At 51.2% G+C, this 14,286-nt stretch overlaps 1 protein-coding gene across 1 annotated transcript in view; it reads left to right on the forward strand.

Annotated features, from left to right (window-relative positions):
* The window catches only part of TMEM108 (transmembrane protein 108), a gene marked incomplete at its 5' end in the record, with an annotated part of 136,597 nt that overhangs the window by 109,415 nt on the left and 12,896 nt on the right, over window positions 1-14,286 (forward strand). Inside the window, one exon of the mRNA XM_082625328.1 lies at window positions 11,074-12,507. Coding sequence (XP_082481454.1) covers window positions 11,074-12,507 — 1,434 coding nt within the window. The remainder of the gene's footprint in view (window positions 1-11,073; window positions 12,508-14,286) is intronic.

Below are 14,286 nucleotides of genomic sequence, written 5' to 3' on the forward strand. Positions count from 1 at the left end.
CCTGGCAAACGCTCTCACACACCCCGTTAGAACTTTGGAAGGACAATGAAGGCCGATTTGCTTAGGTAATGAGGAATGGAAGTGGCAGTGGCGGGTGTGGTTGTGAGAGGGGTCGTGGCAGGGATCTGCAGGAAGCTGGTTTCATCCACCTCAGCCTCCTCCTGCCTCCCTGTCTTATGGGATTTGTGTTCATTTGAACCTATTAATGTTAATCATTAAAACAAGCAAAGTGAAAACAAGATGTGCACACACACACACACACACAGGACTCACGTTGCTTACTGTATTCTTTTGTTGATATTGTCTTCGAAATAAACATCTATAGTTTTGTGGCAAGCATTCAGCTGCAAATACCTCAAATGCATGGAATTCTCTAAGTCTTCTTTCATCCTCACATCTTTTTCAGAAAACATTATTGTGCTTCTAGTATGAGTCAGACAGTGAACTAAGTTCTGGGGCTCCAGATGCTGAAGAAGCTCACGGCCCCAGGGGGCCGAACTAAATGTAGCAGAAGCTTAAGCAACAGTTTCCACCTGTTGCATCCAGCCCATGTGTGGGGCCTCTGTGCCTCTTCGTGTCCTGTCCCCACCCCTGAAATCACCCTGAAGTTAGGCATTATCTTCCTTACGTACAGCGAGGAGAGCAAAGCTGAACTAATCTGCCTGAGGTCCCACCACTAGGAAGTTCCAGAACCAGAATGGACCTAAATCCCACTGACCCCAGGTCTATCCCTGCCCTCCCACCACGCCCTTGGCTGAGGGGCTGTGTGGGGAGAAGGGCCACGTATGAATGGGAGCCGAGTGCCCTGGGAGCACTGGTCAGGGAGCCACCACTTCCAACTGGACGAGTTGAGGAGCTATGATCTCATCAAGACAAGGTGACAGTCAGGTTGGGTTTTTGGAGATGGATACATGGTCACCCAGCAGGAAAGGGGTATGGGCAGAAACTTTGATAGGTTGGGTATCCGTCTGTATCCAACACCTCATACCTTCCATGTACGTGGTAGATGGTGCCTCCATATTGAAGACATGACCATTTCCTTCAAGGGGCTGCCATTCTAGAAGGGAAGAAAATCAGCTGTGACAGGGGAACAAACCTACACACCAAAGAAGATGTTCTCTCAAAGACTTTCTCCAAACAACAATGAAAATCAGAATTTTGTAGCAATGTAGCCCCGTAGTAATGATACATAAGCTTTGATTTTCATGCAGCCTGCTTCCTTGGTCAAGAGTGTTTATATTACATGTGTGGCATGTTACATAAACTGAATCCTCAGTTGGAATTTGAACAGGTTAAAAAACTATGTGTTCAAGCTGTCAGTCTCCCTGATGATTTCACCTCCAAACTCCACACTCTGAATGAGAACACTTTAAATGGTGAGAACCAGAGGGAATATATACAGATGCGGCAATAGTCATTCCCCTCTCTCTAAGTGGACTCCAAAATGTGTCTGTGGGCACGTGATCTCACACCAGGGTGCTGGGAAAGTTGCCCACAAACCTCCTTCCAGGACCCACCCTCACACTGTCCCTGCTATCTGACCTCCGTGAAACTTTTCTTTAATCTCCCAGTAGTTTTGAACTTACAGGAAAATTGCAAAGGTAAAGCAGAGAGCTCCTATATAGCCTGCACCCAGTTCCCTCTGTAATCAGAATCTTACATTACTGTCCACTGTCACAATTAATGAGCTAGTATTGATACATTATTATTAACTGAAGTCCATACTTTATTAACATTTCCTTCATTTTTCCCCAATGTCCTTTTTCTGTTCCAGGACCTCAGCCAGGACTCCACATTATGTTTAGTTGTCATGTCTCCTTAGGCACTTTTGGCTGTGAGTTTCTCAGACTTTCCTTATTTTTGATGACCTTGATGAGGAGTACTGGTCAGCTATTTTGTGGAATGTCCCTCAACTGGGATTTTTCATATGTTTTTCTTACGGTTAGACTGGGGATATAGGTTTGGGGGAGGAAAGCTACAGAAGTAATGTACTATCTTTATATCCAGGGTGCATACTATCACCATGACTTGATCACCTGGCTGAGGTAATGGCTGTCAGGTTCTCTCCTGTAAAGCAGGGAACATTTTTATGAGTCTTTTCCATTTAGTTTGGGAGAGTACAAAGCAGTCTGGACTGGTGCATTTGTGTTCTTTCGCATGATGTCAGCGAGATGTTACCTGAATATAAATGATCCTGTTATTTTATTAGAAGCTAAGCTGACCTTTTCATCCATCTAATTCTGATTTTCATTGTTGTTTGGAGAAAGTCTTTGAGAGAACATCTTTTTTGGTGTGTAGGTTTGTTCCCCTGTCACAGCTGATTTTCTTCCCTTCTAGAATGACAGCCCCTTGAAGGAAATGGTCATGTCTTCAATATGTATGCACCATATACCACATACATATGCATATTGAACTCATGTCTTCAATATGTGGTCACCTTATACTAGACTCCACCTTTATTCCATCTGTGCCCCCAGCCCACAAAGTACATGCGTGCCAGGAGCTTCATGCCACTGCTAGTATGCATTGGTTCATTCCTTTCTTTAGCGGAACTGGTAGCTGTAGATCAGAGAAATCATGATGCTGTAGAAAGAGCCCAGAAGTGAGATGTTTCCCTTTCCTTGAGTCTGGGCAGGAGAGGACAGTAAGGGAACCCAGGTCAAGGTCATCCTGTTGAGCTCCAGCACTTAAAAACCCTGATGTTTAAATCCAGAATGGTCACTGAGAGAACTTTAATTTCACTTCTACAAAGATGATATTCGTTACTATTACTGCCTAACAAACTACCTCAAAACTTAAAACAACAGTAATCATTCATTTTGCTCGTAAATCTTTAGTTCGGGCAGGGATCACTTGTCTCTGCTCCACCCAGGCTCGGCTGGGGTAGCTCGAGGGGGGCTGAAGAAGGCTCACTCCCCTGGCTAGCAGGTCGCTGCTGCCTTCATCTGGAAGTTCAGCCTGGGGCCTCAGCTCCTTTCCACATGGGCTCCTCGGTGGACTACTCAGACTTCCTCACAGCATGGTGGCTGACTTCTGAGAGTAACACCCAAGAGTAAGGACTAGGAATAAATTTTTTGTGTGATTAAAACTTTTAAGATCTGCTGTCTTAGCAACTTTCAAATATACAATAAGTATTGTGAACTATAGGCACCATGCTGTGCATTATGCCCAGAGCTTATTTATTGTAACTGGAAGTTTGTACATTTTGACCACCTTCCCCCCATTTCCGCCACCCTCTATTCCCCACCTCTGGTAACCACCAATGTGTTCTCTGTTTCTGTGAGTTTGCTTGTTATTTTAGAGTCCACATATAAGTGAGATCATGTGGTATTTGTCTTTCTCTGTCTGACTTACTTCAGTTAGCATTAATGCCCTCAAGGTCCATCCATGTTGTTGCAAATGGGAGCATTTCCTTCTTTTTTTGTGGCTGAGTAATATTTTTCTGTGTGTGTGTGTGTGTGTGTAATACCACATTTTCTTTATCCATTCATCCATCAGTAGAAACTTAGCTTGTTTCCATGCCTTGGCTATTTAAATAATGCTGCAGTGAACATGGGGATGCAAATATCTCTTCAAGATAGTGATTTTTGTTTCCTTCAGAAATGTGCTCAGAAGTGGAATTGCTAAATAATATATTAGTTCTATTTTTAATTTTTTAGAAACCTCCATCCTGTTTTCCATATTGGCTGTACTAACTTACATTCCCGCCAACCGTGCACAAGGCTTTCCTTTTCTCCACATCCTCACTAACACTTGTTATCTCTTATCTTTTTGATAATAGTCATTCTAATGGGTGTGAGGTGATAGCTCATTGGGGTTTTGATTTGCATTTCTCTGATGATTAGTGATATTGAGCACCTTTTCATGTACCTGTTGGCCGTCTGGATGTCTTCTTTGGAAAAATATCTATTCAGACCCTCTACCAATTTTTTAATCAGATTATTTGGGGATGTTGCTAATTGAGTTGTATGAGTTCTTATATTTTGGATATTTAGGAAGGTTTCTTCTTCTTCAGCAAAGATTTGTTGTGGCTAAGGTGCTGGACTAGATATGGGGAAATATCATTGATCCAGACACAGTCTTTGTCCTCTGGCAGCTTAGAGTTCAGATAAGGAAACAGATATTTAGGCACTTAAAGAGATGGGGGCTAGAACAGGGGTAGGCTTAGTGGTTACAGGCACAGAAGGAGGGGCTCCTAACAATGGCTTCAAGGCCCAGGAGGAGTTCTAGTTGGAAAATGCTTGTCCCAAATGGAACTGAATGACTAAGGCAGAGAAGCAAAAGCTGAGGATAAAAGGTGGTGTGGTTACCAAGTGTTTCCACTTTGGAGGAAATTTTTGTTTTTTAATTGTGGTCATCACAGCCGTTACTATTGTTATATCATTGCCTGTCTTCATAAAGCGTTCTCCTGCTCACGTAGGACATTTTCCTGGATCAAAACTTTCTCAGTACCTAGGTTCTGGAGCAGCCAGGGTCAGAGAGACATGGGTTTAAATCCTGGTACTGCTACATGGTGGCCGTTCTGACCTTAGATGAATGACTTAACTGTATGTTAGCATGGAGATGATGGGAGGACTCACATTTGTCATTCTTCCCAAGTTCCTGCTCCCAGGAGAGGACCTGTACAGTGCTTGTCTCTGTGTGCGTGTGTGTGTGAGTGTGCATGCGTGCGAACTCACATGCATGCACATGTTTTTGTTAGGAAGCTGTGATCTGTCAGCCTCCCAGAGTTGCGACACGAGGTGAGTTCATAGGTGTGTCTGGGGCACCCAGGCCCATCTCGTGTGGTTTTCTTGCACGCATGTGTTCTAGAGATTGTACTCTGAGTAATAATTCCCAGTGGAGTCATGGACCTCATCAGCCCAACTGTGAAACCAGTGATCTCCAGACATTTCTGGAACCCACCAGGCGATGGCCTCAGGTATCTCTAAGAACTAAGCAGAACCCTCTGTGCTTTAGCCCTGTGACCTGAGGCTTGTCCCCAGCAGGACTTGATGGGAGAGAACATTTGGAATGTGGCTGCTTGGAAAGAGGGTAGCAGCAAAGATATGTAACCAAAACTCCTTTTTTTCTTTGTGAAAAAAATCTCCCTTTCATAAAGAAGCCCAAGGTCACAGGCATGAGTACCTCTTCCGAGCAGTCACCCAGCTCACCCTGAAGTCAATGATGCATATTTATTTCTGAGTGAGGGAAACCATGCTCTTAGGAATGAGGAGGTTTTTGATCTTCAAAACAAAAGGGATCACTGAAGTACGGAGGATGGAGCACCAGAATACCGGGACCACAGTGATACAGAAAGAACCCTGTGGGTTGGTGCTTCATAGTGGGGCTGGCCGGGCAGTGTGTGGCCCAGGGCAAGGATTCTACTTTGTTGGGGCTCAGCCTTCTCACTGTAAAGTGAATTAGATACCAGAGAACCCTAGCGCCCCTTCCAATTAAAAGACAATAATCTTGAAATGAAAAGAGCCTGTTTCCTGGCAAGATGGTATGTTATTGCCCACGTAGAAAACAGACTCCCTGATGGTCAGACTTGGTGTGCATGGGTTCTCTTTCTTTTTGTCATTGAAACATTGGATGCAGAAGCTAAATTCCCAAGTATTCGATTACTTATTGCTGCAAAACAAACCCCACCCAAACGTGGAGTAAGGCAGTAACAATTGTTTATTTTGTTCATGAATGTCCGGGTTGACTGGGCTCAGATAGGTGGCTCTGTCTTGGGGTCTGTGTGGTCGAGGTCCAGTAGTGGCTAGACCAGGCTCATCTCCTGGGCTCCGCCTCTCTCATGTCCAATGCCTGGCTGGGGCTGGAACAGCTGGGGCTCCTCAGGCCTTTCTGTTGCTCTTCACACGGTCTCTCCACATGCTGGCCTCGAGGTGGCTGGACTTTTTACATGGGCCTGAAGGCCCCCAAGAGAAACCTGCAGAGGCTGAATGACCTTTTCTTCCCTGGCCTCAGAAACCACGTGGTGTCGCTTCTTCCCCATTCTCTTCATCAAGGAGGTCACAAAGGCCCAGCTAGGTTCAGATTCCACCTCTTGGTGGGAGCAGTTTTGGAGAACTTGCAGAGCCAGCTTTAAATCACCACACCAGGCATCTGGGATGGCCATGCTGACATCTTGCTTAGTGATGGGGGATGGCTTAGAAGACTTCTCAGACTCCTGTGGTTCTGTCACAGGATTTAGAGGCAATGGAAGACTATCTGGCAGTGGAAACCTAATTTAACTGGGAGGGAAGCTCTACTTAGCAGATATTTTAAATCACAAGGAAAATGAGATAGGATTCTATTTATATGTGCAAGGGAAAACGTATACATGTAATAAATGTGCATGTGTGTAAGCAATTTTAAGATAAAAATTATACAATGAATTTAGTTAAACAATGGTGTGCATGAAATGCCAGGATTGGAAAAAAAGGAGAGAATTAAAGCAGGGATGTCCAGCTTTTGTATTATCCTACTACAAGTCCCCCCTAGTTACTTGCAAAATAAAGTTAATTGACTAACTTGTTAAAAGAACATAAATGTTAATATAGAGCCCTGAAATGGAGCTAGAAGAAAACAGGTGAGAGGAAAGAAAAGTCCAAAGAGCAACAATAGAAAACCAGTTCCCAAAAGATAGTGGATCACTGCTTTTGAACGTGCAGAGCAGAGCGATGTGTGAGCGTGGTTGAGAGTGTGGACTCCGGGGCCAGGCTGCCAGGTTCAAATCGCAGCTCGCCGTTCCTGGCTGTGTGGAAGGAGGCAGCTTCCTGTGCCTCTCTCTGCTGCTTTTCCTCGGTTGCAGTGGGGAGCTAATGATAGCACCTGCCTCATCTGGTTGTTATGAGGAGTCAATGTGTCAGGACAGGCTCAGCCTTGGAGCGGCGTGTGGCATGAAGAAAGCACTCAATGCAGATTAGCCATTTCTCTCTTCACCAATTCCCTCCTTGCCTTTGCCACATGCAAATATCATGCCCAATATGGACTGTGGGCAGCCAACCAAATAAACAGAAGGAGGAAGGCCTTTCCTTCCCTTGGGTCCTGGGATCATGTATGCATTGGAATTCTAGGTAGGGGGAGGCCTTCCTGTGATATCAGGGCACCCATCAATCTGCAGGTTTCCACCCCCTACACTTGTCCTTATTCTGACATGCAGTAAAAACTGGTTCCACATTTCAAACACGTCAAGTTAGATTTTAGTTATAGTCTCTCCTATATATTTGGAATTAGAGCCTCCTGAGCCTATTATGCAAATCTATGCAAATGCTATGCACAGAGGCAGTGGCCCCAGGTTGTGGGGAGGGGAGTGAGCAAAAGCCAGCACAAAGGGCCTGGGGTAGAGATTTGCATCTGTTAGGGGAGCCCTGGGTTGAAGGCCTTGCACAGTTATTGTGACCGTCTGCGCCCTTGCATTCAGTCCTTAACTTTTCGTGCCAGAGAGGAGAGACGGTTTCTGTAGCGAAGGTGACAGTGGATGTTGAAGGAGGCATTTGGACAGTGCAGTGTTGTAGCAATTTTTGTGATACAAGTGAAAGGTTGCTTTGAAATAATGGCCGTGATCCAGGCTGTGTCCCTAACCAGCTGGGCTCCTGGACAAGTCAGTTCACTCCTTCCGTTGCCCCCTCTGTGAAGTGAGGGGATTGGACTAAGTGGCCTCTAGTGCCCTTCTCACTGAGACAGCTAAATGTCGTCCTCCAGGTGAAAGCCCTCTGCACCCAGGATGGCAGTATCCATTCACTGTACCAAAGTTTTAAAGCCTAAAGAAGAAAGGGCTGGGAGGTAATTTGCCCTAACAGTCCTCCTAGAGAGAATAACTTCAGGGGATGCTGGCAACTAAGAAGAGCCGCAGCAAGGGCAAACATGTTTACTTCCACTGTTAGTCTTGCAGGAAGCACTCCTGTGGTATACTTCCCAGCTGGGAGGATTTTAGCCCCTGAAATGCTCATGGTGGGAAAGTCAGGGGAATTTCTTTCCCTGAGTATTTTAAAGACCAGGATGCATTAAGCCCTCTGCCTCTAGAGGCTGCAGAAGATCTCCTGGAGGCCAAGCTGCTCCTCTCCCACCCCCGGCCTGTCCCTGGGGTCCGTCAGGTCCTCTCTGAAAGCTTTGCGCTGCCCCTGACGCTACTGCCAGAAGGCGGCAGTGGCCTTGGTCTTGGGCCTTGGATTGTATGGAACACATCTGTGCTCCACCCCAGAAGTCCTCTGGGCTCTTAATTTTAACTCCAGCAACCTCCAGCCAGGCACAGGTGTGAGCTGACAGCCCCCACCCCCCCCGGGGCGTCTCTGACTCAGCCACTTGGGCCTCGAGGAGGAGGCAGGAGGTGGGGTGGAGCAGCACTGGGCCACGGGACGGAGAGCTGCTGGTGAGAGGCGCTCCTCTCACAGTTTGACATGCGTCTGCTCAGCTCCTCAGAGACCCCCAGTGGATCTGAGTTGCACCCTGAGCAGCTGATTGGGATTGACTTTCCCTGTTTCACTCATCTCAGACCCCCACCGCTGTCCGCTACAGTCACTTCCCAAAATAAACCACCTGCACACGAGCCCCAGTGTCCGCCTCTCCTTTTTCAGGAATCCCTAAGGTATGACAGGTATATCAGTCTGGTCAGTCTGCCATACAAGGTACCACAGGCTGCGGGGCTTAAACAACAGAAAGTTTTCTCCTCCCAGTTCTGGAGACTGGAAGCCCAAGATCCAGGTGCCAGCAGGGTTGGAGTCCCCTGATGCCTCTCTTCTTGGGTTGCAGGTGGCCGGCCTTTCCTGTGTCCTGCCTGTGTACAGGCATTCCTGGCATCTCTGTGTCCTGAGCTCCTTTTCTTATAAGGATACCAGTCAGATTGGGTTAGGACCTACTCCAACGGCTTCCTTTTGCCTTCATCAGCTCTTCAAAGGCCCTGTCTAACGTACAGTCCCATTCTGAGGTGCCAGGGTCAGGGCTTCAACATACAGATTTGCGGGGGATGTGCTCCACACTTACAGTGAACCAGGGTGCTCGTGAGCCAAACAGAGGCTTATAAGAGAATGTCCCTTAAAACCTCTGTAGTCGCGACCACCAGCTGTAGGAGTAGATTGTCCCTGTGGTGCTAAAGTGCCAGGAAGGAGCTGGAATAACCCTGAACCAGTCAGAGCACGAGCACGTTGTTCCTTCTGTGGCTGCGACGCCCGTCCTCTTCTCCTGCCTCACTGCTGTGGGCGACCAGGAACGCCTGGGCGTCACATACGCCTTCTGCTACTGAGGGGCTTTGAACACGTTACTTAATCTCCCTCAGCCTCAACTTCCTGCCCCATCAAGTGGTTGTGAGGGTTAAATCGAGAGGGAAAGACAGGGCCAGAGCCGGTGCTCAGCGTTAAAAAGATTTTAGGATTGACCCGGAGAAGGAGAAAACACTGTTGGTGTATGGGCTTGACTATGAATGAAAGTTTAGAGAAACTGGGTCGCTTAGGGCAAAGTGCTGGTCCAGGAGATGTGGGTGCTGCCGCCTCTGCTCAGTCTGCAGTCCCTCAGCCTCCCCCACCCACTAACTTAGACATGCAGGGTGAGGGGACACTGGTCCACCCCACCCTCCCCTAGTTGGAGGAGGCCTCAGTGGTGATCCTTGTTTCAAAGGAGTGTCAGGAGGTCTCCTCCTCCTCTCTGCTGCCAGAAACTCACCAGGGCCCCAGATGTCCCCTGTCAGCTTTGCTGACCACCCCAGGCTCCCAGGAATCATTGCCAGGGCCCCTGCTTTCACCATTCATCCTGCTGGGATCTGGCGGAGGAGGGAGGCGCCAAGAGAGTTACCAGGCAGAGGCCCATCTCTACCATTGTCTGGGTGGCTAGCAGGGCTGAAGGAAGGGCATGCGAGTGACCAAGCAGGGGGCTCATATGAACAGGGCGAGTGCTCAGGACAGAGTCAGGCCTTGGAGGTTTGTCAGGCGCTCCTTGGCAATACGGAGCAGCTCTTCCCAGCCTGTGTGTTGTACGGAGTGGCCAGTCTTCCCGTCTATAATCTGGATAGATCCTATGTCTCACATTGATATGAGGTGTTATTTTTAAAGATAGGCACATGCTGTTGTGATTAATAAAATCCATGCATATTTAGAAGAGTTTTTAAACGTATAGGTTTTTGTCCTTGTGCATTTTTTCTCAGTGAACTGAAAGCACACACACTCACCATCATGCAAAGTCCGTGGTTTCCTTCTAATGCTCCGAAGGGCTCCTCTTCCTCTAAAAGGCTGGGCACCACCAGTGGTTTTCCACAGAGTTCAGCCTCATGAGCACACAGGACAAGCAGTTAACATGACAACAACCGTACAACCAGCTGGCGTTCATGGAATGCACTTCTCCTGCAGGCTCTGTGCTAAGTGCTTAATAGGCACCAGATCTGGTCACCCTCTGAACCCCTGTCCCCTTCTGCCTGTCAGTCTCCGATGGCACTGAGACGTCTCTGCCTTGTTTTAGGATTGTTTGTGGATGTGTATGAGCTCACCCAGGGCCAGAGACTGCCATGTTCATTCTTGTGTCTCCAGGGTCAAGGAGGGGCTAGACCCTCCTTAGTCGTTTGGTGGGTGGGCCTGAGGGAACAGAGGTCAGTCGTTTGTGCCTTTGTCTAGTTCATAAATAGAAGAGTCAGAAGAGGTGTGGCAGCCGGTCCGCTCTGCCCACCCAAGCCCTACTCAGTGGCTCGGGGCAGCCCACACAGAGCTGCTGGCTTCCTTGTGGCCGCGCTGGCCTTGACTGCTCCCTGGTGCAGAGGGCCAGCAGGCACTCAGAGGCCACAAGGCTTCTTCCATGGCCCTACCCCCAGCCTGTTGTGAGCAGCTGCCCTTGGGCGGGGGGCCATGGCATTTCAGAGGTGTTTGGGAAAGGACGGGCCTGGCTGGTTTAGCCAGCTCTGCTTCCCCTGTGGCTGGGTTCTCTCTGGGACAGGGGCTGGGTGGCACCCACCTGCTGAAGCTTCCCCAAGTCCCCATGGTCCTGTGTCTGATGGGCGTAGGCCTCAGGGATGCTCCCGATGTTTCCCTTGAGTTCCCAGGCGTTTCAGTTTCGTGGGTAAGGGAGGCCCAGGGCCAAGCTACTCCTGGGCATTTCACCTCTCTGCTCTGTCTCCCTCGCAAGGCTTCCTCCTGACCTTGGCGCTGACTGAAGCACTGGTATTTGCTGCCCAGGAACCATCTCCCAGGGAATCTCTTCAAGTCTTCCCCTCAGGCACCACCCCAGACACCATGGCGACAGCACCCGTCACGTCTACCAGACACTCCTCCGTGGTGGCTGCCCCCGCTTCCATGGTGGCACTGACCCCTCATCCCGACGGACCCTCCTCACAGGCTGCAGCTTCCACGGCAACGACAACGCCCCATCCAAGCGGACACCCTCCTAAAAACGCCATCTCCACCATCATGGCGACGGCAACCACCCCCCATTCTGAAGGCCCCCTGTCCACAGGGCCACTTCCTGCTGCCGTGGCAACCACGTCCTCCCATTCAGAGGGCCGCCCCCCGGGCCAGGCTGTGCCCACCATCCTGCTGACAAAGCCAAGGGATGCTACCAGCCGTCCGCTCACGGCCCCCTCCCGGGCTACCCCACGCAGGCCCCCCAGGCCCCCCGGCTCCTCCCGAAAGGGAGTCAGCAGTTCCCCACGCCCTGTCCTGCCCGCACCCAGCGGCCACTCCAGAAGGAAGGAAGGCCAGCGGGGGCGAAATCAGAGCTCCACGCATCTGGGGCAGAAGCGGCCCCTGGGGAAGATCTTTCAGATTTACAAAGGCAACTTCACAGGGTCTGTGGAGCCTGACCCCCCCACCGTCACCCCCAGGAACCCGCTCTGGGGTTACTCCTCATCTCCACAGCCCCAGACAGTGGCCGCCACCTCGGCGCCCAGCCGGACCTCGTGGGTACGACCCAACGCGACCCTGGGGTCTGCGGAGAACAAGCCCGGCCTTAACAGAGCAGACCGGGGGGGTGGTCCCACCTTCACCAGCCAAGCAGGGGAGCCGGCCACCACCGCAGGCTCAGGCACCCCCGCCCGTCCACGTCCTGCCCCAGTGCCTTCTCAGCACCCCCGCGGTGACCCGCAGGATGGCCCCAGCCACAGTGACTCCTGGCTTACTGTCGCCCCTGGCACCAGCGGACCTCCATCTGCCAGCTCTGGGGTCTTCGCGGCCACCGTGGGGCCCATTCAGGCTGCCTTCGATGCCAGTGTCTCAGCCCCTTCCGAGGGGCTTCCTCAGGGAACATCCTCAGCCCCGCAGGCCCCGGCCCGCCCCCCCGGGGTTTCAGAAAGCACTGTTTCCCTAGCCAAGGAGGAAGCTGCGGCCACCCCAACGCCCACCATGACTGGCAGGGTGCCCAGTCCTCTCTCCACAGTGGTGTCCACAGCCACAGGAAACTTCCTCAACCGTCTGGTCCCCGCTGGGACCTGGAAGTCTGGAACAGCAGGGAACATCTCCCATGTGGCCGAAGGGGACAAACCCCAGCACAGAGCCACCATCTGCCTGAGCAAGATGGACATCGCCTGGGTGATCCTGGCCATCAGCGTGCCCATCTCCTCCTGCTGTAAGTGCCTCACCCTCTCCCTTCTCCCCCCCACCCACCCACCACACCAGCTTGCCCATCCCTAGAGTCCCTTTGCCCCACACGTGGGCAGCCCCCACCAAGTGGGCTGCGAACTTCCCAGAATCCTGGGAAAGGAGGTAGTGGACCAAGAATCATGGATTGTCCTCAGCCCTGGTCCTTGGCTGCTCAGGCCGCGGCTCACATGCCCACTGATGGGAAATGCACAAGTGTCAGGAGCTGGGGAGTCCAGTCCGACTCTGCATGTGCAGAAGGAAACACCAAGCTGGGAGGGGACATGGTTCCCCCAGGACCCCAGAGTTACTGAGAGGCAGGGCTGGGATGTGAGCTCCGAGCACCTGTCTTCCAGCCCAGGGCTCTTGTCGTGACACCGCCCTGCCTGCTCTCTCCTGTAGCGACACGGCACCAACACACCGCAGGTTGAAAACTGGTGCTTCCAAACTTAGAGCCTCTGAGTAGCAGAGCCCTCGCCTTCCTCCCCGCCTCCCTTCCGTCGCCTTTCCTGCTGTTCTTCTCCTCTCTCACCTCTTTTCCTCCCCCTCCTCTGTCTTCCCCCGAGAAAGAAGAAAAGATGAAGCTTTGATCTTGCAGGAAGATCTATCAGCCTTGATAAAAACAGAGTTCTTGGGCTTCCCTGGTGGCGCAGTGGTTGAGAGTCCGCCTGCCGATGCAGGGGACGCGGGTTCGTGCCCCGGTCCGGGAAGATCTCACGTGCCGCGGAGCGGCTGGGCCCATGAGCCATGGCCGCTGAGCCTGCGCGTCCGGAGCCTGTGCTCCGCAACGGGAGAGGCCACAACAGTGAGAGACCCACGTACCGCAAAAAAAACAAAACAAAAACAAAAACAAAAAAAAAAACAGAGTTCTTGTAGCTAAATTGAGGCTTGAGAGCTACATGTGCATTTAGAGGTCCCTCCCCCGTTTGGTTTGCTCACGGGTGTGTGTGCTGCTGTGTTGTGGACCTTGTCGTTGTCCTCTGCTCTCACTGGTATGTGGGGAAGGGCTCCCCCCGGCCGCCAGCGCCTCCTTGCTACGCCCATCACTCCTTTACTGAAGCGTCGAGGGGACCCCACTGACGGCTCCATGAAGAGCCTGATGCAGTCACTCAGGACCCAGGGCTTCCTTTACGTCTTCCCCGAGTAGTCGATCCTCCGTTCTTAGCCTTCCTCCGATGGCCCTACAGGAATCCTCACTGTACCCGCCACTCCCCAGCCCGCACGGCCGTCATCCAGGCACCCCCTCAGCCCTTCCAGGGGTGAGAAACTCCCTGTGCTCCCCACTCATCAGCCCCTTCTCCTGTGACCCCCTCGGGTTGTTTCCAGCTCTCCTGGGGGCCTGAAATTCACCTCTTTGTAATTCCCACTCTTTGGCCCTAACCTCTGCCCTCTGAAACCATACGTAAAACAAGTCCATCCACCAACCCCTGAGATACGTGAAATGGCTCTCAAGGGCAGGTTTTCCTTTTCCAAGCTGCTTATCCCTGTTCCGTCGAGTCTCTTCATAGGGCCGCCTGGCCCTGGCCATGACCCTGCCCCAATCTGCCCCTCTGACAGCCTCCAGTTTACGCCTGCTTCCCCAGAGGGAGCACAGCGTTGCACAGGCCCTGCCGTGACAAAGGAGAGCAGGTGGCAGTTGCTCTGTTCTGGACACTTTGGTCACGACCGGGCAGCCTGCACTGCGTCAGCTCCGGTGATTGTAACGCCTCACGTCACACCATAGGCTCAGCCCAATCTCAAGGGGAACCAAGCCCCAGAAGCTTTCCAC

This window comes from Mesoplodon mirus, assembly GCF_964341445.2.
Source record: "Mesoplodon mirus genome assembly, chromosome: 6".
NCBI classification, from domain to species: Eukaryota; Metazoa; Chordata; class Mammalia; order Artiodactyla; family Ziphiidae; genus Mesoplodon; species Mesoplodon mirus.